Below are 26,311 nucleotides of genomic sequence, written 5' to 3' on the forward strand. Positions count from 1 at the left end.
ATGAACTGTGAGATTGCTGTCAGTATGCACAAATGTTTAAACTGCATTACAGAGCAGATACCACATATTATCCTTAATGTAGATGTTAGTGGTTTAAAGACATCTGTCACAGTCAACTTCTGGTTTAGTTTCTTATCAATATAAAAACCCAAAAATTTAGAATATTATGTTTCATTTATGGATTTATCCTCATGCATTATTTCCGATACTATGAACCCTATGTATAGTGTTTTATCTAAATTCAGTGAAAGTCCACTGGCAGAAAACTAGTGATTAATTTCTGAGAAATTATTCAGACTAGTGTTGAAGTTACTCCATTAGACTCTATTACAATACTTCCATCATCAGCAAAGGAAACTATTTCTGCTACTTGCATATATAATTCATATATAAAAACAATAAGAGCACACTCAATATTAATTTCTGTGGCACACTGATACTGAGAATTCCCATTCTGATGATGTTTCGCCAAGAAAACCCCCACAAGCTTTTTAACTGCAACACTCTGTATCCTTTTAGTTACATAGAATGAAAATCGGTTACCAGCACGATCTCAGATTCCATAACATTTGTAGTTACTGGGAGAATGCTGTGAGCTGCACAATCAAATGCTCTTGACAGGTCAAAGAAAATACAGCCAATATTTTGCCACTTAAATTTCGTGAAATATGTTTCATAAATTTAAAAACAGCATGTTCTATTGAGAGATCATTTTGAAACCTAAATTCAGGCTGACAACTCACGGTATCATATTTTGAGGCAGATGTGTCTCCATGTTTGATGTAAACACACATTAAAGACTTGTGTATGTAGATAAGAAATAGCTATAGGTCAAGAAAAAGTGCTGCTGCATGATCCAAGGAATTTGAACATAGAACAAACCACCTCACTTCAATGGAGGAATCATGTCACAAGTAACCACTATGTTTCTGTGAAGACAAATTATTTGTGTACCACCAAATTGAAAAACTCCTCTGTACTGCAATGTGTGAATCTCATTCTCTTTATGTTCTTGTTTATAATGGTGAGAGACAACACATCTCGTTTTGTAAGTATTATGACACCTAAGACACAGCACATGTGAATGTACATTTAACGATGTTTCGCAAATCATTAGGTAACATTAAGTATCTGACACGAAATCATTATGATGATTTTGACAGATAATGTCATCTGTAATTAACACCACACGATGTTTATGTTTACAAACATTGAGTGTCGTGATGTAACTAATACTCGAAGGAACGAATAAAATATTCTTAACAATGAGGCAATAAAGTTCAAATAACAGTTGGTGATATTTACCTGCAGTCTGACTTAGAGGTAATGATGTCGGGTGTTGGATAAAGCCCATACGCTGCGGTGTCGGGGGAGCTGTTCCTGAGTGTACAGCTGTATTGCTATCATTCATCACCGGCGTATCCTTCAGCATTTCATGTATATTCCGCTCCATTGGTGGGCTCTCACGCATCTGATTTGTAGGCATAACAGCCTGTGACATTTCAACGGAGTCTTATTTTCTTCAATGAACGTTATGAAGAAATTTACAAAGAACTATAAAAAAATAATTATAAATGAATATACGTTCAAGGCTGATGATAACTGTCTAAGATACAAGCAATGGAATTGCCACGGCGTATAAACTGTCACAAAAACCTCTTAATGTCATTAGTAAAAAATGGCACATAATTCCAGCCCGTTTCGTACGTAGTTTAACCTATACGTCATTCTCTCCGGTTAGTTACTATAATATTTGAGTCAAGTATATTAAAAAATCACACACCAAAAACCGAACTCAGCAATTTTAAATAAGTTTCTGCAATTCAAAATGAGCTACAAAACAAACTGCTTACAAACGCTTAGCCCCTCTACCAACCAATATGACGTCACACCACGCAGTTTTGCATGAGCAGTACTGCTCTGCAGATGACGGTAGTCGATGTGCCAATAGAAAACTAAATATTTTGAAAATGTAGACGTCGCAGAATTGTTTGCTCCAGGAACAAATGCAACTTTATCTCAATTAAACAAAAGTAACGAGGAAATATCCTGACATTTAATTTAAACAAAAGGAAAATAAAACTTACAATACTTTAATGAATCTTAAATTACCTGTAATGCTTCCAAAATCACGTAATAAACGAATTTTTTGGGTAATTTGGTCACATTAATTTCCTGCATAGAAAAAGGAAACAATGAAGGCGGTCTCTTTTTTTTACGATAATATGAAGTAATTTAACAATGGTAATATCTTTGAATACACGTGTAGGAGATGGATAAGGAAACAGGAAGTGTTTACTATTAGAAATGTCTACACTCGTTGGTGTTTAGTTGCTTGTTTTGAAAGTTGTTTCGCGTAATTGTGTCCTAAATTTGATTTGGATTGAGCTTCGTACATTCCAGACAAACTATGGCAACGTACATAAAAACTTTGAGCCTATCTACAGTTAAGAACATTTCTGGGAAAGCTCCTATAAGGGTAAAAACAGCTTCTTGAATTTTTGTGGCACATTTGATATGTATTTATGGACAAGGGGTTGGACTTAAATACGGAAACACCGCGAGAAATGCATGCCTTAACATAACTGCAGATGCTGGCAAAGCCTGCAGGTTGTTTTGTTGTATTCCATGATTCAGATACGGAAACACCGCGAGAAATGCATGCTCGAATATAAATGCAGATGCTGACGAAGCCTACAGGTTGTTCTGTTGTATTCCATGGTTCAGTGTTTGCCCCCAATGGTGATGCTGTGTTTCAAGGCGACAGTGTCCCTGTTTAAACAGCTCACATTGCGCAGGACTGGTTTTGTGAACACGAGGGTGAATTATCGCATCTTACCCTGGCACCACAGTCACCAGATGTCAATATTATTGAGCCTTTGTGTTCTACTTTGGAGAGGAGCGTGCGTAATCGCGATCTACGTCTACCATCGTTCCTGAACTTGCGCTATTTTGGAAGAATGGTATATGATTCCCTTGAAAACATACAGGGCATGTATTTATCCATCCCTGGACGACTGGAAGCTGTTTTGGATGCCAGTATTTTCCCTATACCGTATTAAGACATAGTAATTTGTTGTGTGTATGGTGTTTCCATATTTTTGTCCATCTACTGTAGTTATATGCATGCTTAAGGTGTAGGTAACGTCAGTGTTTTCCGGTGAATTTTTATGTACAAACGGACCGAACTGCTGGCCGGCAATCTTCCCGTAGATTTGGCAAGAAGTTGTGCTTTACCGCTTTTTTCCCCCTGGGTAACTTATAATGCTTGATTCGATTTCCTTTTTCAGTGGCGTAAATAAAATTATTTATTCGTCCTTAGACCATTCTGCACAACAGTATCGGACATATCAGACATCACAGAAATAAGAAATACATTTATAAAACCTATACAAAGTAGGCGAGGATAGGGTAGGAAGTCGGCCATGGCCTTATCAATGGGTCTATCCCAGCATTCAAAGTAGCAACTTGGGAAAACCCAAGCCAAGATGGCCAAACGGGCTAGGAACCCCTCTTCTCCCAAACATGAGAACACTGCAGTAACGCTGTCTTAGCCACCTTGCTCGGTGCGTGATTGGAAAGGAAACCCTATACACTGGTGCTTTTCATGGTTAGTGAGATGAATGGCAGTTAGCGTTAAATGTAGGAAAATGTATTTAATGCAGATGAGTAGGAAAAATGAAGCCATAGTGTTTGACTGCAGCATTAGTAGTGGCCTACTTGATACAGTCACGTCTTTTAAATATCTGTGTGTAATGTTGCAAAGCGATATGAAATGGAATGAGCATATGAGGAGTGTGGTAGGGAGGGCAAAAGGTCAGCTTCGGCTTAATGGGAGAATTTTTGAAAAATGTTGTTTGTCTGTAAAGGAAACCATATATAGGACATTAGTGCAACCTATTCTTGAGCACTGCTCGAGTGTTTGCGATCCACAAGAAGTTGAATTAAAGCAAGAGATTGATGCAGTTCAGAGACAGTTAACTAAATTTGTTACTGGTAGGTTCAAACAACACACATGTGTTATGGAGATGCTTTGGGGACTCAAATGGGAATCACTCTAGGGAAGGCAACATTCTTTTTGAGGAACAATACTGAGAAAATTTAGAGAACCAACATTTGAAGCTGATTGCACAACAATCCTACTGCCAACAACATACATTTCCCCTAAGGACAGCGAAGATATGAGAAATTAGGACTCATATGAAGGTATATATCCAGTTTTTTCATTGCTGTACCTATGAGTAGAGCAGGAAGGGAAATGATCAGTATCCTCCTCACGCACTGTACTGTGGCTTGCGGAGTATGTATGTAAATGTAAATCATCTGCAGAAACTTCGGCTCCCTACACTCAACGGAGAAGCAGTATCCTCATCTGATGTGTACAATCAACAGGGCACCCTTTAGGAAACCCTCTCCCCGGAAGTCTGTAGCCCAGCAAATGGACAGCTGCCAGTGGCTGAAGGAGCTGTCGACTGTGGGTCCCAGGGCTGACCACTCATCTCTGGTTGCTATGCCAATGATGGATAAGCCCTCACAAGATTCTCAAGTGTGAAAAGTAGTGAAAGAGAAAAATAAGAAATCATGGAAGAAAGCTACTCCTGTGACTCCAGAGGTGCAATATCCCTCCAAACTGTCCCATTCTGAATCAATGTTCATTGTTGTCTTCATCCCCTTTGGTACAGACAGTGACCCTGGGGCGCGACCTATCCTTCTTGTCCTACATGCTTAACTAGAATACTTTTAACAGTATAATTCAATGCAGTGAGAATGGATATTATTTAGACTGGATATTATTTTTGCTTGCCAGAACTAAAACCACTAATTTCTTCTGTTTCTGCAATCTGTGTTGCCCCACAAGAAACGCATTTCACTGACGACCATTCTTCAACCTCTTGAGTTTGCCTTGCATTCCGTCAGAACCATACTGACCCCAATAGAGCATCTGGAGCAGTTTGTACATTGGTTCACACAGATATTGTCAGTGAGTGGATTCCCCTCAGTGCCATATTGGAAGCATGAGAGTCTGAATGACCCTAGCTATCATCATTTGTAACATTTAATTACCTTCAGGCAGGGGACTGACACACTTTTAGAGAACCAACTTAATCCAATAAATTCTCTCCTCCTTTTCTCCTTCTCTTCAAAGAGCCAGCTGTCAATTGTGAAGCATTGCTATCACCTTCATTCCCTCACTATCAGATTGCGTTAACAATGTTGTGGGGTATGTCTCCAGTGTGATCACTCACTGCCTCTGGAGCTGCTGTTCCCCTTTCTACAGACCTCTTCCACTATGGACCAATGCTATGGTGGACCAAAGACGTTGCAATAGCTATTCAAAATCTTCAAAGGGCCCTGCATGGACTCAAGCAACATCCCCCTCAGACCACGCTCATTGCTATTAAGTGGCTTCATGCCAAGGGTCACTGTCCACTTAAATGAAGTTAGAAGGAATACTGGGAGTGCTACATCTCCTCCTCGAAAATGTATTCCTTTTCAACCCAGGTGTGGACCAAGATCCATAGTCTTCTGGGTGTGCAAAGGCCATCAACTGTTCTGGGTCTTCTTTCATAGGGCTATTTCTACCAGTGCATCAGTTCATGTTTTAACACCTTGTGACCCACTTTCCAACAATGTGCACAGCTGGCTACTTTTTGAATGCATGAAAGGCATGTTGAAGACATTTTTACCCCCATAATGCTAAATTATATAATGAACCTTTCACTGATTGGGAACTGTTCCATGCTCTTGACTTGTGACACGAAATGGCCCCAGGTCTTGATTTGGTTCATAATCAGATGGTCCAGCATCTGAAAGGCTCTGTTTACTTAGGGTCTTCAACCGCACTTGGATAGAAAATGTTTTCTTCTCATAATGGCGAAATAATATCATTGTACTAATCCATAAATCAGGCAAAAACTGCATGTCCATCAACAGATTCTAACTGATTAACCTCACCAACATACTCAGCATACTGTTTGAAAGGGTGGTAGCATGACGATTATGCTGGGTTCTTGAATTGCAAGGGCTTTTGTCTCCCTAATAGTATGGTTTCCAAGAGGAACAATCCACAACCAACCATCTTGTAAGGTTGGAATCAGCAATCTTGATGGGCTTTTTCTAAACATCAACACCTCATTGTAGTTTGTCTTGACCTACGTAAGAGATAAAACAGTGCTTGCCGACATCACGTTTCACTTATCGTCCATGAGTGTGGCTTTTGAAGCTTTCTACCAATTTTTATTCATCACTTTTTATCTCATTGGTTGTTTCAGGATAGAATAGGTACATTACTCAGCTCCCCATGGGTCCAAGAGAATGGTGTCGTGCAGCACTCCATACTGAATGTTACTCTCTTCCTCATCACCATTGATGGGAAAGTGACCTCTATCCAACCAGTGGTGCTGTGTGTTGATGACTTTTGTATTTGGCCTAGTTCCCGTTCTGCAGTCTGGCCAGAATGCCAATTTCAAGGCACCCTCTGAAGGGCATCCACTGGCACACTTTCTATTGTCTTCCAGTTCTTACCCATTAATACGCAGGTCATGCATTTTTGTCATCGTACCATTTTCCATCTTGACACAGATCTCTACTTGGATACACAGCACTTGAACTTTGTTGTAAAGTCCCAATTTTTGTGGCTCCTCTTTGATAAAAAGTTGATGTGGCTGCTCCATATTTGTCAACTAAAGACTAGCTGCATTCGAAAGCAGAGCGCACTGCTCTCCTCCATATTTTTACCATACCCTGGTCTTGTCCTGATTGGACTATGGTTGCCAGATTTCCAGCTCAGTGACACTTTTTGCTTTGAAATTATTTTTACCCTGTCCGTCATAGTGGAGTAAGATGTTACTGGTGGCTTCTGGACTACTCCCGTAGCCAGTCTCCTTGACAAAGTGGAGATCTTCCCTCTTCAATTCGGATGGTACCAACTCTTGCACATTAATGCAATCACCATCCAGTGGTTTCCTAATCAACCAACTTACAAATTCTTTTTGCATACAAGGGGCATTGACTCCAGATGCCTTCCCTCAGGTGGGATTACAGTTCGAATGTGTCTCAAAGCCCTCTGATGGCACCTCTGCCTAACTCCCTCAGAATGTGCTGTCTGTGTTTTCCTACTCACCCACCTGCCCTACAAGACCCTCCCACCTTGATCAGTATCCAGACCATGAATTAGGACCAATCTAATTCAAGGACATAAATTTTTATGCACATGACTTTCTTGTGTCTGCCTGTCTGTTCCTTTCAGTTCTTCAGAAGTATGAGGCTGCTATTATCATTTACACTGACTACTCTAAAACCATGGATAGGATGGAATATGCTTTTACATCATCACTGATCAGAAACATCATTTGTTGGTGGGAACATGTAGTGTTTTTAAAGCAGAGCTGATAGTCTTTAACAGAGCCTTACATTTTATTAAACAGACCTCAACCGCTTTTTAATTTGGAGTGACTCAATGAGCTGTCTCCAGGCTATTTACCTACGTTATTCTTGTCACCCTGTAATGTCTATTATTCATGACCTTCTCTGTGACCCAAGTCATACTGCCTGTTCATTTCCTTTCTCTGGGTACCAGGTCATGTGAGTATCCCAGGGAATATTTTGATAGAGAAGTGATTACTCGCCCAACATTCATTTTGACAATCCTAGGTGCATATTTGTGGGTGCAAATAAGACCCCTCCTTATTCGGAGATGGAACATCTGGTGGGCCACTGTGCTCTCTGACAAACTCCACAATAGTACTGCTGCACTGGGCTCTTGTTAGATTCCTGGACTGTTCATACCAGATTAACCCATAGTTTTATTGTTTGTAATGAGCCAGCACTACAGTGTGGTTCCAGAGCATTAGCAACAGTGTTTCACATCCTGATAGAATGCTCATCCTCCTGGCTCTCCATGCTAACCGTGGTGTCTGCAGATTCTTTGCTTATAATTTTGGCAGACTACTCACAGAAAACTTGAACTGGTTCTCCATTTTCTATGTGAAAATGATTTTTATTCTCAGATATAACTTCGAACTACTTTCTAGTTCAGTTTGGGGCATCTCCAAACACATGCTGGGTTTGGGAGATCCTCAACCCTACCTTCTCTGTCAGCTGCCTTGGTCAACCCTATTTTACTCTGTTTTAATTGCATTTATATGCGGTAGCCACTTTTTTGGCTACACTGTATTTTCCATTTTGGGGTATCACTCCCATGTGTAATGGGTGTAATTTCTCTGTAACACTTTCACTGGAATTGATCTAGGTTGGGTAAACTGTGGGAGGAACAGTCCCCATTGGATTAGAGCCACAGGAAGCACCTGCCTGAGCCCCCACCCACCTCCAGACATGTTTATTTCTCTCGCCTTATTTTATTATTGTTGATACAACTGATGTCCATTATGTTTTTAGCTGTCTGTATTATTAATCTCCCAGCCAAAAGTCATTCTTTACCCCGTGACTGTCTTTTCCCATAATCCAGTTGGCAGGGGTCAGATGCAGCTGGGCTTCCTCTCACCACAGGTGAACCATGGGGGACCCCGTGTCTGCTCTGACTTATGTACTAGACAGAGTGATTACTTTTACTTCTCTTTAAACTATTTCTCGTCTCTGGAATCAATATTGCATTGATTGCCTTGATGTTACCACTCCTACATACTTCTATAATTCAGTCACATTTCTGGCTGGCATCACTAACTCCAGATGAAATATCTCTTGATCGAGGGACTGAAGACCTTGCTGTTCAGTCCCTTAAGGCCTAACCATGAGGCCGATGAAAACTTTGTGATTTTTCACACTGCCACCTTGCTGGAAACCTGAAAACGACATTCACTAGTATTACTCTTCCGAATAGTTTACATTCACACATAAATGAAGCAATGTTTATGAAAGCAAGCACTTCGATCTATTTGATACATCCCTGTCAACAGTTGGGCAACTAATGCAAAATTGTATGTAGTATAGACACCTAACATGAGAACCCATCACTGCTATACATTACACCTCAAGAGAGAAGTCCCAGTTAAGTTGTCCCCCGTTTGTACTCCAGTTCTGAAGGTAACAATTATTTTTAAAATATTGTAACTCTAATAGCTGCCTTGTGTATTACACCACACAATGTGTGTAGTTGATGTAAAAGTCACATGTGCAATCTGCTGGGTTCCAGAAAACATGAGCATTCAGAGAAATAGAGCCTATATTAACAGATTTTGCAGCCAAGAAAGTATGTGTGGAAAATCCTGTGGCTTGATGTGCAGTGTATTGAAACTTAGCAGAGTTGTTGAAGAAGTGATGAGTTAAAGAGTCAGTGGGAAGAATGGCATCTGCAAGTTACATACATTAAACTGTAGTTGGTGAGACCAAATACTTGTGTCAGTGTACCTTCTTCCTGATTATCAGCCAAAATGATTTCATTCCTCAGCTGTGAATAAGGTACAGCTGCCATCAAACCAAAGGTTAGTTCGAACACCACAGTGCTGCATTAGGCAGGGTCCTATTGGAGGTGGTATGCTGTTGCCTTCCTCTGATCTGTGAACTGACTTACTCAGCCAATTACAGGAGGACCTATAGTTTAACCCAGACTCCATACCACAGTGCAACTCAACATTTTTCACATTAGCTAACATCGCCAGAGGTGAAAGAAGTGATTAGTGACATAAATTTTGGACCTGTAGTTGGCACTTTATTACTGACCCACCAAGCCAAATGTGTTGACACATACACTGATGAGCCAAAACATTATGATCACCTGCCTAATAGTTTGTTTTCCCATCTTTGGAATGAAATACATCACTGAATATGCATATCAGGGACCCGGCAGTTTATTGAGGTTTGTGGAGGTATGTGGAATTAGATGTCTACACACTGGTCATGTAATTCTCATAAATAAAGGGCCGCTGATTTGCGTATGAGGTGATGGTGCCCGATAGCGACCCAGAGGGGTTCTTTGAAACTTACATCTTGCGAACTTGATTGCTGAGGCATCAACATGAGTTCTCTATAATGCTCCTCAAACCACTGAAGTACAGTTCTGGCTCCGAGACATGGACAGTTATACTGCAGAAAGATGACATCGCTGTCACGGAAGACATCAAGCATGAAGTGATGCAGATTGATTGCAGCTTTCAGTGTGTCTTCAATTACTACCACAGGTCCCATGCGAGTGTAGAAAAATGTCTCCCATAGTGTAATACTGCTCTCACCAGCCTGCATCCATGGTGTGCTGCATGTTTTGAGCTGCCGTTCATTTCAGTGATGGCATTTGTGAAGACGACCATCAATCTAGTGAAGCAGATATGTGATTCATCCAAAGATCTGACAAGTTTCCATTGATCGAAAGATCTGACAAGTTTCCATTGATCAACAGTCGAATCCCAGGGAATATGGAAGTGTCCGATTCCACGTGTCTGCTTTGACCCATGACGTCATCAATATGGTGGAAATGGCTATTCTAAGTGTCTCCAATATGGCGCCTATGATATCACTACATACACACGCAACAAACACGAAAATACCTATAAATAAGAAAATAACATCTCCCTCCAAAAATACAATCAAACTAACAGGACAACTGCGGGTAATCAGGGGTTTTAGGGAGGCGACAAGCTAAATATAACAGTAAAAAAAAACCACCACGATCCCAAAATACACAAGATGAACAAAAAAATAATTACAAAATCTGCAGGAATCGGAGACTTTCCTTGACCTATATAGGTCAACGGCAGCTGACGATACAAAAACACCAACGTGTACAGCAAAAACTATGGAAATTGGAATCAGACATTTCCCTTGGCCACAGCTGACTACCAAAACACCTATACCTACATATAAAAATACGAAAATTGGAATCGGTAATTTCCCTTGACCTATATAGGTCAATTATAACTACTGTTACGAAAAAACCAACACCTACATCTATAAAAAACAAAACAACAACACCTCAAAAATTGAAAACTCAAAAATCCCTAGCGAAATTGAAACACATTCAATACACAATAAATACACAAAACATTACAACTCGAGAAAAATAGACCCAAAAAAAACAAACACTTTACCACCAACAAATTTCGGCCCGCCATCCTAAAAAAAAACAACACACATACACACACACACACACACACACACACACACACACACACAGAGAGAGAGAGAGAGAGAGAGAGAGAGAGAGAGAGAGAGAGAGAGAGAGAAACGCCATCAAACACAACGACATCTACAAACACAATAAACTCAAACTCCACGTTGTAATGACGTCACACACCACAACACCCTTACATCATGGGTCAAAGCAGACGAGTGGAATTGGACGCTTCCGTTGACCCGAATCCCACTCGTCTAGCGCCCACTCCAGTTACAATTGATGAAGTCATTGGGTCAATGTGTAAAGACGTGTGGGGTGATCTGCTGCGGAGCTCTATGTTCACAATGTACAATGAATGATGTTCTCCAAAACACTTGTGCATGCACCAGCATTGTGTTCTTTTGGCAGAAATGCCACAGATCACCATCATCCTACTTTACAGAGCAGACAAGCCTGTGAACCCCCCATTCTGTGAAGAGTCGTGGACGTCCAACTTTTTAGCACCTAGTGGTAGTTTCACTGTTTTTATCTACCTTTTAGTAATTGATATTATTATTTATTTTAAACTGACTGCTTACAACTCATTTCTATAGACAGTAGATGTACAGATATGCAAACGTCCAGGTTATTCATTGTTTCATTGTGGAAAAAATAAAGCATTAATTGGACATGTTCAACTGGTGTTCAGTAGATGGCAGGATGTGTTCAAAACAAAACTATCAGAAGTGGTCAATTTGTTAGAAATGTTCTCCGTTGAACTGGAGTGTTGTTTGACAAGGTTTCTGTGGACAGGTAAGTTGGAACTAAGAGAAAGTTACAGAAGATTAGTTGCATACTATGACACAAACTGCCTGAGTAAAATGAAATTATAGCATGTTATTTTAAGAACACTGAGTATTAGTCTCTGTTGACATGTCTCTATTGACATCATGAGTGCTGCCATCATCTGTCACCTCATGTAAAGAAATAAAATTTGAATGTGCCATGTGAATGCCATCACAGATAATACAAACAATTTAATACTGTTGCAGCAATACTGTTTTTACTGTAATTTTTAACATATTGAGAGTGAAAAGTTGCATCTTTACTACTAGAGTGTTTATTGATACAGTAAAACAAGCACAGCTTAAGATAATCTCAAGGCTAGAAACCAGATAACCCTGTCAGTTCATGTTGCTGAGAAATCCCAGCAGTGTTGAATTTTAGTCCATACCAGGTCCCTTCAGAAGGCTCTCTACTCCTTCAGAGGTATGAGCATGGTGAAAATAGGGCCCTGAGCAATCCCTTTTTCATGCTGCAATTCAACCTCCTATGATTATATACAGGGTGGGCAAATAAAATTGACCTGGATAACAGATTTCTGGGGTAGAAACAAACACAGTAGTGGAAAGAAATTACAGTAATAACCTGACTATAATAAATGTTCAAAGTGACTACCATTCATCTCTTGGCACTTTTGGGCCCTGGTCAGCAAGTTGCTTAAGATGGATCTAAGCTGGAGTGCTGGAATTGCTTCAGTCTCATCCAAACTGTTCTATTGCAGTTCTTGAAGTCTGTGATGGTTGTTGTGATACACCTTAGACTTGAGGGCTCCCCACTCAAAGTAATCGCACATTGGCAGACCAAGTGACGTGGGTGGCCAGCTAGGGCTGTGACCAGACTGACTTTTGCTAAAAACTCTGTCAGACATGAAGATTGTGCAACTGTGCCCCAAGGTTCAGCTGGCTGTATGGACAGTTGCTTTATTCTGTTGGGAGTAACTGTAGGTCTTTTCCTCTTCCGTTAATGCTGCTACAAATAGTTTCAGAATGTTGTCATTGTTAACACGCTATAGTCAATGTCTGATGAAAGATGATGGGACCAGTAATGCGGTGTGCAGACACTGCACACCAAACCCCAACCTTCTGATCATGTAAAAGTGTTTTGTGGAAGTTATGCGGATTCTCCACTGCCCAGAACCTATGATTCTGTGAGTTGACATGTTAGGTGACACCAGGCTTCATCAGACATAAAGAACAGATCCATGACCAAGCCATTCATTGTTATCTCAGTGAATGGCCACTCACAAAACTGGAGGAGTTGAGGAGCATCTGCTAGTTTTAATGGGTGAACAACAGACACTCAGTATGGATGCGTGTGCAGGTCCAGGTGGAGTATTTGTCTGCATGATCGACATGAGATACCAGTCTTTTGTGACAGGCATCAGGTTGATTTAGTAGAACTCTGAAGCATTTTCTGGTGATCAGCAGCCACACTTTCTGGTGCGCGGGCATGTTACAGAATGTTTTTTGACTCATTCAAAAAAGATCCCAGATGCCATATCCAGACTACATGTTGCATGGCACTCTTTGCTGGCACCATTAAACTTCTGAGCAAACAACTGACCACACCATTTCCATGACTTTGTTGTCAGGTAACTTTCCACAACGAACACCCGCTGCTCCTCTGTGAGTACCGTTGCCCCTTTGCATTGCTGTACTTTGACTGACACAACCTCCGCTACGCTCTGAACTTGTGTGGATCACACGGCAGGCGTACATGTGGTGTGCACGTCAAGGGGTGTGGTTATATGCATGCATTCACCACCAATCATATCCACTCATCCTGGCCACTTTTATTTGTTCCACCCTGTATCTCTCTTCAGCCTCCATTGATCCCAGTGTTACATGTTTATGCCCACATGCCCATTGATTAGGTCCTGATTTTAATACTTTGTGCTATCATCTTGTCGGCAGAATAAAGTGTAGTTCCCATTTCAGGTTTGACTACACTGTATTTTCCAAATTGATTTGACTGTCTCTGCTGACATAATGGATCGAAAATTCAGTAAAGAAACTTACAATCCCACAGAATTACTCTGCTCGCCCAAGGCCTGCGGGTTTCAAATTGAATACCTTTCCACAAAAGTAAAAGGTATGGTGCTCAGATGCAATGGTTGACCATACATTCGACCACCTATGTGATGCTTTTGTTGTTACTGATTTGGCCATATGTTTACCCAGTGTACCTCAGAACCCATCTGCAGTAACTGTGGTCAGCACATGCTGATGAGCCCTGTCAACAACCATCCCAGTGTCCAAATTTCATAGGTTGACATCCTCTGTGCTAGAAGGTTCGCCCAGTTTGTCAAAGAAAATGGGGGGGGGGGGGGGGGGGGGGCACATGATTTCAGAACATGCGATTGCCAGTCATAATTCAAGGAATTTCAGAAATAGCAGTGGTATCAAGCATCACAGTAAGGGTAAAGAAAAGGTAAGAGTTGAGGAAAGGTCAAGGAAAATAAATAATAATACCATACCAAATGGTACAGACCTGCCCTCCCCCCTTCCTCCCCACCACCACCACAAGCATCACCAGTGGCAGACACAGCCATTAGTATGGATAACTACCCCACAGATAGCACAAGATCAAACAGCAGACCAATCTAATCATCCTTCATCTTTGTTACCCCTAATTTTTACTGTACTACGATGGAACTGTAATGTGTATTATTGTAATTGGGCCAAATTAGAGCAACTAACATTCATGAGTCCCTTTTGTCTATTGCCTTACACGAATTGCAGCAGACTGATAAGAATCTTCTCACAGTTGAACAGTACTGCGTATTTTGTAAAAACAGTACAGATGTGGAAAGGGCACCATGTTGTGTTTGCACAGCACTGTCTGTACAATACACGTTAATGCACACAGTACTTCCTCTGCTTTTGCTCTTTTGGTCTTATGCTATGTAGCTCCACGCTAGTACCAGTGATGAAATGGGGCACTTAAAATGACTTGTGTTAGTAACTACTAATACCGTCATCTTATTGATCCCATGCTTTCAAGTAACCAGATAGTTATTACATTTTTAAAATGAGCCTTTTTGCAGGCCTTAGTAGTCCAAATCACAATGAACCAAACAAAGTAATTCAACAAAATCGTGCAAGACGTTAGGAATTTGATTCTGCAAGCAGCGAAAATTGCTGTACCTCTCTCATTGGGATATTCTAAATGCAAGTCACTTCGCTGATGAGCCACAGAAATATCTGCTGCAATTAAAGTGAGAAAACTAACCATAAAATGGCACAGACCCCTCGACTCCAAACCCAATTTGACTGAGACTCTAGAGCTAGAGAACAGCATCTTACTGGACAACAGAATAAAAGACTGCTGGAACACTATGCTGCTTTGATAACCAAATGTACTCCAGCTGATAAAGTCCAGGGCAAGTTGAGATGCATAAATGGCTACTATTCCCAAGTCAAGATCCCTGAAATTATTGTCGCATGCTGGTCGCCATGATGCCTCTGAACTTCTAACAATGAATTATGTAGAAATGTCAGTGTCATCCAGTTGAGAATATGATAGTGCATTAGGAGTGCACAGATACTTGCCCACAACCAAACACAATACATTAACAAATGCTCCATCACTGTAGTGGCAATGGGAAATTAGGTATACTAACAACATTCAACAAGATATGACAAGCAGACATTTTTTCTACACACTGCAAAGAAAGAATGATTATAAAAATTTTGATACCTGGCTAAAACCCACGCAGCAAGGATAGTTATTCACTGATTAGCTTAATGGCAATTCTACGCACCCTACTGGAGGGGATGATTAATAAGAGATTTTCCTGGTGGATCGAATCTAAACATTTGCCATCACTGTTCCAGTGTGGATTTAGACAGACGAGGTCTGCTATTGGTCACTTTTTGCTACTTGAATATACCATCAGACTTGCCTTTTGCATCATCGACACATTATCACAGTATTCCTTCACTAAAAAAAGGCTTACAGCACTATGTGGAGCTACCACATCTAAGCTACATTGCACAAAGGCTTCTTCTACATCTACATCTATATATATACTCCGCTAGCCACCAAGCGGTGTGTGGTGGAGGGCACTATTCACGCCAAAGTCATATTTCCCCCTTCCCCCTCTGTTCCACTCATGGATCGTGCGAGGGAAAAACGACTGTCTGAACGTCTCAGTACGAGTTCTAATTTCCCTTATCTTTGAATGGTGATAATTGCGCAATTTGAAAGTTGGTGTTAATAATATATGCTCTACATCCTCTGCGAAGACCGGATTTTGGAATTTAGTGAGCAGCCCCTTCTTCTCTCTGTGCTTGTCCTTAGGATAATTAGGTTAAGTAGTGTGTAAGCTTAGGGACTGATGATCTTAGCAGTTAAGTCCCATAAGATTTCATACACATTTCAACATTTCAGTAGCCCCTTCTGTTTAGTGCGTTGTCTATCTGCAAGTGATTCTAAGACTGCTTGAACTAAAGTATTATAAGCAATTTCCTTTGTTGGAGGACTGCATCACTTCTGGATTCTACCAATAAACTGCAATCTAGAGTTCGCCTTACCCATTACTTATTTAATCTGATCGTTCCATTTCTTGGGCCACAGGCTAGCTTTCATACCAAACTTCATATTTCATAGTTTCTTTCACATTGACTCAACCATTGGTAGCCTATGTGAAGAACAGAACAGAGTACCACATAGTTATATTTTAAGTAGTACTCTTTTCACCATTGGAATAAATGAAATTGTGTTACCACAGGACCTAATGTCTGAAAATTATGGGTACTGTATTTCATAGAAAAATCCCAGCTTATCCACTTCTGCTGATGGAAGGTCTGTTGTTCGCCCACATCCAAAATTATACTTAAATCACCAAACATTGGCAGGTGTTGACAGTCCTCAGTTCTTGATCTTACTGCTTGATAATTAGCTAATGACTCCCAAATGGTCTTTAGTATTTGGTGCTTGAAAGTCCATACTATTTTTTTCAATTTCCCTGGTTTTGTTAGTGGTATAAGGCTAACACCATTGTGACAGCAGCATTTATCGAATTTGGTAGCGAAGAGCTGTTATCCATTGTATGTGCTAGGTTATCAACCAAGCCTTCCGTTGTGAAAATTTTTGTGTGCACTTGGATGATCACATGTGCTGGAAGTTAGCATGATCGATACTACATGTTTGGAGTTGAGGAAAGGGCCTGTATAATCGGCATGCACTTTCTCCCAAGGTTCTTACAGTCTTGGCGACTGAAAAAAATGGTTGTGATATGGGGTTAATTAGGTTTGAGAGACAGCTCATGATTGAGAAACACCTCGTCTTACAAGGTTTATGATGGTTGTGCTGGCCAGGCCACTGACATGGACACTGACTAGAGGCGTCAAAATTTTCTGAAGCATCAGTACATTGACGTTTTGATAAATCACTTGAGTGTTAGCAATGCTGCGATGTATTGGAAGTGAAATATAGATATTTTCATTACAAGGTTTGGGGAGTGAGTACGTAATACTTTGAATAGGAACCCATGTATGGAAACACATCATTTCCACTCTATGATAGTTTCAACACAGATGTGTAACTCATCCACTTCTGATTGAAGAATTGAATTTGGTATGGCACAGTAGGAAACATAACAAAATGCCCATTTATCATTTAAGCACATTTGTTTGTGTCAACACTTAAACATTTTGTGTTTATATTATTCCAAAATGAAAAAGATTCCAGCATTCTATATGTACAGAACGTAAATTTTAAGTGTTAATACAAATATATGTGCTTAAGTGATAAATGTATGTTTTGTTATTGTTTCCTTTCAAATTGTTACCTTATAATTGTGTTGCGTCATGTGTAATTCAATCCCTCAAGTAGAAGTGGATGAGTTAAACATCTGAATTGAAACACTCGTAGAACAGAAATGGTACATTTCTGGACAGCGGTTCCTGTTCAAAATATTATATACTATCTCCCCCTCTACAAGTCCTAGAAGTTTTTAATGGGAATTTCTGAACACCCTGTATGTCAAAAACAGGATTTTTATATAAAATACAGTGTTAGTTTTGATCAATTATTCTGCATTCAGTGTCTCTGGTTGTTTATTTACACAAGTAGCTCGATTTGTAAAGCAAAAACTGTAATGACTTCTTTGTTTTTAAGATCATAAAATGCATAGCATTGATCAATTCACTGAAATTACATTAATTTAGGCTCAGAGAAAAAACATAATTCCTCTAAATTGCAATTAGAAATGAGAAATCAATTATATTAAAATTTCTACTTAATATTCTAATTTTCTAGATTGAGAGCTCCAATGTTAGGCACATAGAGTAGCCCCTTAGAGAAACAGCATCCCAGACTAGGAAGAAGTCCGACGTACACTCAGTGGGTGTGCCTGGGGGCCTCATCTGTGATGTGGAGGAGAGTCTGCCTAAGGCTGTTGAGGGTGCAGGGAGTAATTATTAGCGAGTTGTGGCCCACATCAGCATCAGTGACACCTTTCATTTGATTTATAAGGCCATTCTCAGTTCTTTCATTTGATTTATAAGGCCATTCTCAGTTCAAACAGGTGGCTGGGAGAAGTGATGAAGACTGCTGGCCATAGTTGCAGGGTGCAAGCAGAGCTTTCAGTTTGTGGTATTGTACCCATAACTGATTGGAGTCCTTTCATTTGGAGGTGAGTGGAGGATCTCAACCCAAGGCACTGCTATTTCTGTTAATGTCTTGCCAGCAGATTTCTGAACCTGTTATGGGGTGGAGGATTGTAGGATTCCGTGTGATACATCAGGGGTGGACTATACAGAGAAAGCAGCTACCCTGTTAGCAGAGCACTTGCGGAGTGCACTTTTTTTTTTTTAGGTTAGGTCTTCTGATGAATGCTCGCTTGTCAACACACAGATGGCAGTATCAGGTCATGTACAAAGTAAAGACAGCATTTCAAGATTTACATTGTAAATTTCCAAAGAATTTGTAACAAAGTCCATGAATTTACTTCCCTCCATAGCCTATTTAACGAGTTGTGGAATGTGTATCGAAAAGACAGGTTAGATGCCAAAGGCGGAGGAATTACAGTGGCAAATGGTAAAAATATTATGCCTGTCAAGGTCAAAATTGAGTCTTACTGCGAAGTTATCTGGATGTGAGAAACCAGCATGAGTGAACTGAAGTTAATCATCAGATGTTTTTACTGGACACCCGATTGCACTGTAGCAGTTAATCATCCAAAGACAATCAACACTAAGTACTGTGGAAGTACCCTGATCAAGCAATGTTAATTGGAGGCAACTTTAATCCACCAAGTGTAGACTCGGATGTCTGTTCTCATTGCTGGTGGTATGAACAGTCAGTTTTGTGAAGTAGTTTGGAACACACTTTCTGAAAACTATCTGGAGTAGCTAGTTCAGCAACCCACATGCAATGGAAACATTTTAGACCTTGTAGCTACAAACAGGCTGGTGGACCTTATCGACAGTCTCAATACCCACTCAGATTAATGATCATGGTGTGATCATAGCGACATCGGTTACAAAAGTTAATAAATCCACCTAGAATGCTAAGAGTTTGTATTCTGGAAAGAGCAGGTAAGTGGTTGTTAGACTCCTATTTAGACAACAGATGGACATTATGTGGTTCCAGTGTGATGGGTGTAGAGGAATTATGAGTGAAGTTTAAACAATTGTAAATCACACTCTGGAGAAGTACATATTGAGTAAGTGGATTAAAGGTGGGACCTACCATGGTGCAGTAACAAAACTGAGAACATTCTGAAGAAACAGAGGTTTTTGTGCACTCAGTTCAAAAAAAGGAATACAGAACTGTCGAGAGGCAAATGCTGGTAGACATTCATGTGCTTATAAAAAGACTAATGCACAGAGCATACAACATCCACTGTTATACATTAGCAAAAGATCTTGTTTAAAACTTGAGAAAATCCTGGTTCCCCACATTAAATTGCTAAGTGAGTTGAAGATTTCTGGTCAGTCACTCAGCAACCAGTGTGTGGCAGTAGAAGACAGCAAAAGGAAAGCTGAAGTTTTAAATTTCGCATTTAAAAATCATTCCTGCAGAAGAATTGTACAGACATACCATAATTTGACTATCACACAGACTCTTGGATGGAGGACACAGAAACAGGTGTCCCTAGTATTGATAAGCAAATGGAAAGAGTTCGAAACAAATAAGACACCCAGTGCGCGGGGAATCCAAGTTCAGTTTTACAAAGAGTTCTTTTTGGCATTGGCCCCTGACTTAGCTTGCATTTATCGCAAATCTCTAGCCCAATGCAAATCCCAAGAAACGGGAGGAAAGCACTGTGGCTCACATATATAAGGAGGAGGAAAGAATTGGCTTGCAGAATTACAGACCAATACCCAATATGTCGATTTGCTGCATAATTCTTGAACATATTCTGAGTTTGAATATAATAAATTTCCTTAAAAGAGAAAAGCTTCTACCAACAAAACAGCATGGATTTAGAAAGCTAGTGTGAAACTCAGCATTCCCTTTCCTCACACAATATCTTGCGAACCATGGATGAAGGGCTTCCCTTCTGGCATTCAAAAGCTTTTTATTCTGAACTACATGGTCCGATTGTTGGGTTTGACTTTGTACTCCATTTCCAAATTTTACAGGAGTATGGATCATGCAGGGGGGGCTGCCCACCTTTTCTGCTTTTCTCACTTTGTTTCCTTTCTACCCCCTGCGAGTTCGGGGGTAAGAATAGGCCCGCAGTATTCCTGCCTGTCGTAAGAGGTGACTAAAAGGAGTCTCAAACATTTCGGCCTAAATGTGATGGTCCCCTCTCAGGTTTGACCTCCACGTTTCGAAATTCTTCCAAAGAGCGTGCCAATTGGGGAAGGACACCTTACATGGTGCATTGTGTTCATCGTGCTTTGCGATCTTTAGCCAGCTTTCTCGTCGTCGCATTGCTGTCCCGCTTGTTCTCCATCTCTTGACCGAGGATATATTCCTGGGTGCGATTTCCACTATGCACTGTGCAGTGTTGCTTTTTGCGGAGACAACAACCATGGACTTCCTTGCATCAAATATCCAGCATGGTAGCCAGTCCGTTGTCGTGGGGCCGCCATGTACCCTGTTGGTTGTAGCCCCCTGACAACACAGGTATCGCTCTGCTGGTGCCTGCACCGTTAACTCCCCACATATGCCAAGGAGTAGATGCCTATCTCCCTGGGGCATCGGGACTCCCGGCAATGACCATCGTGCCAGGTGGCCTTTGCTGGTGCTGGGTGGCACCCGTGGGGAGGGCCCTTGCTCGGAGTGGGTGGCATCAGGGCAGATGACCCATAATGAAGCGTGGTACATCATCTCTCACTGTTGGCCAGGTGCCAGCAGTCTTTAAGCGTTCTCGGGCTCAATTTAACACTCAGAAATACGACCCCAAAACGTTTCCCTCCCTGGCCACACCGTGGGAGGAGCGTATGGCTCAGGATGGCAGTGACACTTATTCACCCCAGTTCCTAGTTTGTACGAGAGCTGATGGAGAGTCTTTCTTGTCAACAAAGCCTCAGTTCTTCGTAGAGCATGTAGAGGACAAGTTTGGGGAGGTGAAGGGCTTGTCCAAAATGCACTCTGGGTCAGTATTGATAAAAACGGCATCCTCTGCCCATTCACGAAGGTTACTTGCTTGTGACAAGTTGGGGGATGTTTCCGCTACCATCACACCCCATAAGAGTTTAAATGTGGTCCAGGGTATTATTTTCCATAGGGACCTTCTTTTGCAATCTGATGACGTGCTGTGTGCCAATTTAGAGTGTCGAGGTGTTCATTTCGTCCGGCGCGTTCATCGGGGTCCGAAGGATAATCAGATTGCTAATGGTGCCTTCATCTTGGCCTTCGAGGGTGATACATTACCTGAGAAGGTCAAGGTGATGTTCTACCGCTGTGATGTCAAGCCATATATCCCTCCCCCGATGCGGTGCTTTAAGTGCTGGAAGTTCGGCCATATGTCTTCCCGCTGTACTTCCAGCCTCACACGTCAAGATTGCGGATGCCCATCACATCCCAATACTCCATGTGCTCCGCCTCCTATCTGTGTGAACTGCAGAGAGCATCATTCACCTTGCTCACCAGACTGCAGGATCTTACAGAAAGAGCGAAAAATCATGGAATATAAGACCCTGGACTGGCTAACCTATACTGAGGCTAAGAGGAAATATGAACGACTACATCCTGTGCGATTGACTTCTTCATATGCCACCGCTACGACAACCGTGCTAGCACCATCAGTTCAGTGAATCCCAGTCGGATCGCCGAGCTGTACAACTCCACATGCCCCCTTGCCCATGGGGGGTCACTACCCACCCTGTTGCTCCTGCGCCACCTACCTCGGGAGCAACACCCCCCTCCACCCATCGGGGATGTCCGTTCCTGTTTCTAAGCCGGAGAAGCATCCAACTACTTCGGCTCCTCTCGCTCGCAAGGGGACCCTTGGGTCCCTCCCTTCCCAGGTTTCCACAAGCAGAAAGGATGACGCCCGTCAGTGGCATAAGTGCCCAAAAGCAGCTGGTCATAGGGCTTTATGATCTTCCTCTGTCCTGGAGACTGAATCGTTGAAGCCCTCCCAGCCAGTGAAACCCAAGGAGCAGTGAGAGAAGTCCAAGAAGAAGACCTCTAAGGCCTAGGAACTTGCGGTGGCACCCACCCCACTGCAACCTTCAAGCTCTGTATCTGAGGATGAGGTGGAGATCCTGACATCTGCTGAGGACCTAGATCTCGCCGGTCCCTCAGACACAATGGATAGCCCTTGCACAGATACTCAGTTGGTGGCAGCAGGTGACCCAGTGGCGTAATCTGCCTCCCCTGTCCCTTCACGCCTTTCTCGGCCATGGACAATGTCATCCTCCAGTGGAACCGCAGCGGTTTCTTCCACCATCTTGCTGAGCTCCGACAACTTCTCAGCTTTCACCCTTTCCTCTGCATTGCTCTTCAGGAAACTTGGTTTCCAGCTATGTGAGCCCCCGCCCTCTGTGGCTCTCGGGGTTATTATAAAAACCGGGCAGCTTATGAGAGGGTATCTGGTGGCATTTGCATCTACGTCCTTCACGCCCTTTACAGTGAGAGTGTCCCTCTAGAAACACCTTTAGAGGCAGTTGGAGTTCGGGAGTGGACGCCTGAGGCTGTTAATGTCTGCAGTCTCTACCTTCCCCCGGATGATGATGTCCCGCAGCATGTACTGGCTGCACTGATAGCCCAATTTCCACCACCTTTTCTATTGCTGGGTGACTTCAACGCCCATAACACTCTGTGGGGTGGATCAGTGGCAACAGGCCGAGGCAGCATTGTTGAGCAAGTGTTGGCACAACTCGACCTTTTCCTTTTAAATAATGGTGCCTTCACACATTTCAGTGTGATGGATGGCACGTACTCAGCCATTGACCTTTTGATCTGCAGCCCTAGCCTATTACCATTTGTCCAATGGAGTGTGCACGACGACTTGTGCGGTAGTGACCACTTTCCGATCTTTGTGTCACTGCCACAGCATCACTCTTCTGGGCGCCCCTGTAGATGGGCTGTGAATAAGGCTGACTGGGACTTGTTCACCTCCATTGCCACTATTGAGCCTCTTTCCAATGATGCCGCTGATGCGGTGGTTCACTCGGTCACCACCGGCATTGTTACTGCCGCAGAATCCGCCATTACCTGTTCTTCTGGGTCCCCTCAGCGACGGACTGTGCCTTGGTGGTCACCAGAGATCACTGAGGTGATTAAAGATCGCAGGTGGACCCTCCAGCATCACAAGCGGCGTCCCTCATTGGAACACCTCATCACCTTTAAACGACTCCATGCACGAGCCCACCGCCTAATTCGCCAATGCAAGCAGGAGTGCTGGGAAAGGTATATCTCCACCATTGGCCTCCGTACCTCTCCATCGCAGGTTTGGGCCAAGATTAGGCGAATTTATGGCTATCGGTCCCCCATCAGCGTACCTGCGCTTTCGCTGAATGGAGCAGTCTGTACTGACTCCGCCACACTTGCAAACCACTTAGCGGAGCATTTTGCTCAGAGTTCCGCTTCTGTGAATTACCCACTGGCCATCCACTCCCTGAAAGAGTGGTTGGAAAGTCGGAGCCTTTCATTTCACGCACGCCACCCTGAATCTTACAATGCTGCATTCAGTGAGTGGGAATTCCAAAGTGCCCTAGCCACTTGCCCTGATACGGCTCCCGGGTAGATCGCATCCATTGTCGGATGCTGAAACACCTCTTGGTGTACTGCCACCCCCAGCGGGTTCGGGGGTTAGAATAGGCCCGCGGTATTCCTGCCTGTCGTAAGAGGCGACTAAAAGGAGTCTCACATGTTTCGGCCTTATGTGATGGTCCCCTCTCGGGTTTGACCTCCATCTTTCTAAATTATTCCGAAGAGCGAGCCAATTGGGGAAGGGCGCCTTACATGGTGCACTGTATCCGTCGTGCAATTAGACCTTTAGCTGGCTTTCTCGTCGTTGCAATGGTGTCCCGCTCGTTTTCGATCTCTTGGGCGAGGTTACGTCCCTGGGTGCGATTACCACGCTGCACTCTGCAGTGTTTCTTTTAACTGCGACGACGACCTTGGACATTTTTGCACCTAAGATCCATCACGGTAGCCAGTCCGTTGTGGTGGGGCCGCCATGTACCCTGTTGGTTGTAGCCCCCTGACAACACAAGGATCGCTCTACTGATGCCTGCGCCGTTAACTCCCCACGTATGCCAAGGAGTAGATGCCTATCCTCCTGGGGTATCGGGACTACCGGCAACGGCCATCCTGCCAGGTGGCCTTTGCTGTGGCTGGGTGGCGCCCGTGGGGAGGGCCCTTGGTCGGAGTAGGTGGCATCAGGGCGGATGACCCGCAATGAAGCGTGGTACATCATCTCTCACTGGCGGCCAGCCGCCAGCAGTCTCTAAGCGTTCTCAGGCTCAATTTAATGCTCAGAAGTACGAACGTTCCCCTCCCTGGCCACACCGTGGGAAGAGCGTAAGTCTCAGGATGGAGGTAACAGTTATTCGCCCCGATTCTTAGTTTGCACGAGAGCTGATGGGGAGTCTTTTCTCTCCACAAAGCCTCAGTTCTTCGTCGAACATTTAGAGGACAAGTTTGGGGAGGTGGAGGGCTTGTCTAAAATGCGCTCTGGGTCAGTACTGATACAAACGGCATCCTCCGCCCAGTCACGCAGGTTACTTGCTTGTGACAAGTTGGGGGATGTTAACGTTACTATTACACCACATAAGAGTTTAAATATGGTCCAGGGTGTTATTTTCCATAGGGACCTCCTTTTACAGTCTGATGACGAGCTGGGTGCCAACTTAGAACGTAGAGGTGTTCATTTTGTCCGGCGCGTTCATCGGGGTCCGAGGGACAATCAGGTTGCTACCGGTGCCTTCATCTTGGCCTTCGAGGGTGATACGTTACCGGAAAAGGTCAAGGTGATGGTCTACCGATGTGACGTCAAGCCCTATATCCCTCCCCCGATGCGGTGCTTCAAGTGCTGGAAGTTCGGCCATATGTCTTCCCGCTGCACTTCCAGCCTCACATGTCGAGATTGCGGACGCCCATCTCATCCCGATACTCCATGTGCCCCGCCTCCCATCTGCGTCAACTGCGGGGAGCACCATTCACCTTGCTCGCCAGACTGCAAAATATTCCAGAAAGAGCGCAAAATCATGGAATATGAGACCCTGGACCGACTGACTTATACTGAGGCCAAAAGGAAATACGACCGATTACATCCAGTGAGAATGACGTCTTCCTACGCCGCTGCTACAACACCTGTGCTCGCCCCATCAGTTTCGCGACTTCCGGCCGGATCGACGAGTGGTACAACTCCTCCTGCCCCCTTGCCAGTGGGGGGCTCTACCCACCGGGTTGCTCCTGTGCCACGTACCTCAGGAGCAACACCATCCCCCCCATCGGGGACGTCGGTCCCCACTTCTAAGCCAGAGAAGTGTCCAACTTCTTCGGCTTCTCACGCTCGCAAGGGGTCCCTTGGGTCCCTCCCTTCCCAGGTTTCCACCAGCGGGAAGGCTGACTACCGACAGTGGCGTAAGTGCCCAGAATCAGCTGGTCGAAGGGCTTCACGATCCTCCTCAGTCCCGGAGACTGAATCGGTGAAGCCCTCCCAGCCAGTTAAACCCAAGGAGCAGCGTGAGAAATCAAAGAAGAAGAGCTCTAAGCCCAATGAACTCACGGTGGCAGCCACCCCACCGCAACCTTCCAGCTCTGCGTCTGAGATTCTGGCGTCCGCTGAGGACCTCGATCTCGCCGGTCCCTCAGACGCCATGAATAGCACTAGCGCAGGTGCTCAATCGGAGGCAGCAGGTGACCCAGCGGCGTAATCTGCCTTCCCAGTCCCGTCACGCCTTTCTCAGCCATGGACAAAACCATCCTCCATTGGAACTGCAGCGGTATCTTCCACCATCTAGCTGAGCTCCGCCAACTTATCAGCCTTCACCCTTTCCTCTGCATTGC

At 43.3% G+C, this 26,311-nt stretch overlaps 2 protein-coding genes across 5 annotated transcripts in view; one reads left to right on the forward strand and one right to left on the reverse strand.

Moving 5' to 3' along the window:
* Positions 1-1,891, reverse strand: part of LOC124554884 (arfaptin-2) — a 56,411-nt gene extending 54,520 nt beyond the window's left edge. Inside the window, exons 1-2 of one of the 4 annotated variants that reach the window (XM_047128557.1) lie at positions 1,854-1,891; positions 1,306-1,492 (exon numbers count right to left, since the gene is read on the reverse strand). In XM_047128557.1, the coding sequence (XP_046984513.1) occupies positions 1,306-1,486 (181 nt within the window). In that variant the 5' untranslated portion in view covers positions 1,487-1,492; positions 1,854-1,891. Of the gene's footprint in view, positions 1-1,305; positions 1,555-1,656 lie in introns of all 4 variants that reach the window. The other 3 variants (XM_047128554.1, XM_047128556.1, XM_047128555.1) reach the window with 3 other exon arrangements.
* A 370-nt stretch (positions 1,892-2,261) lies between these two features.
* The window catches only part of LOC124555338 (lipoamide acyltransferase component of branched-chain alpha-keto acid dehydrogenase complex, mitochondrial), a 106,770-nt gene continuing 82,720 nt past the window's right edge, over positions 2,262-26,311 (forward strand). The window contains exon 1 of the mRNA XM_047129217.1: positions 2,262-2,479. Coding sequence (XP_046985173.1) covers positions 2,411-2,479 — 69 coding nt within the window. The 5' untranslated portion in view covers positions 2,262-2,410. The remainder of the gene's footprint in view (positions 2,480-26,311) is intronic.

Source organism: Schistocerca americana, chromosome X, assembly GCF_021461395.2.
Source record: "Schistocerca americana isolate TAMUIC-IGC-003095 chromosome X, iqSchAmer2.1, whole genome shotgun sequence".
In the NCBI taxonomy this organism is placed as follows: domain Eukaryota; kingdom Metazoa; phylum Arthropoda; class Insecta; order Orthoptera; family Acrididae; genus Schistocerca; species Schistocerca americana.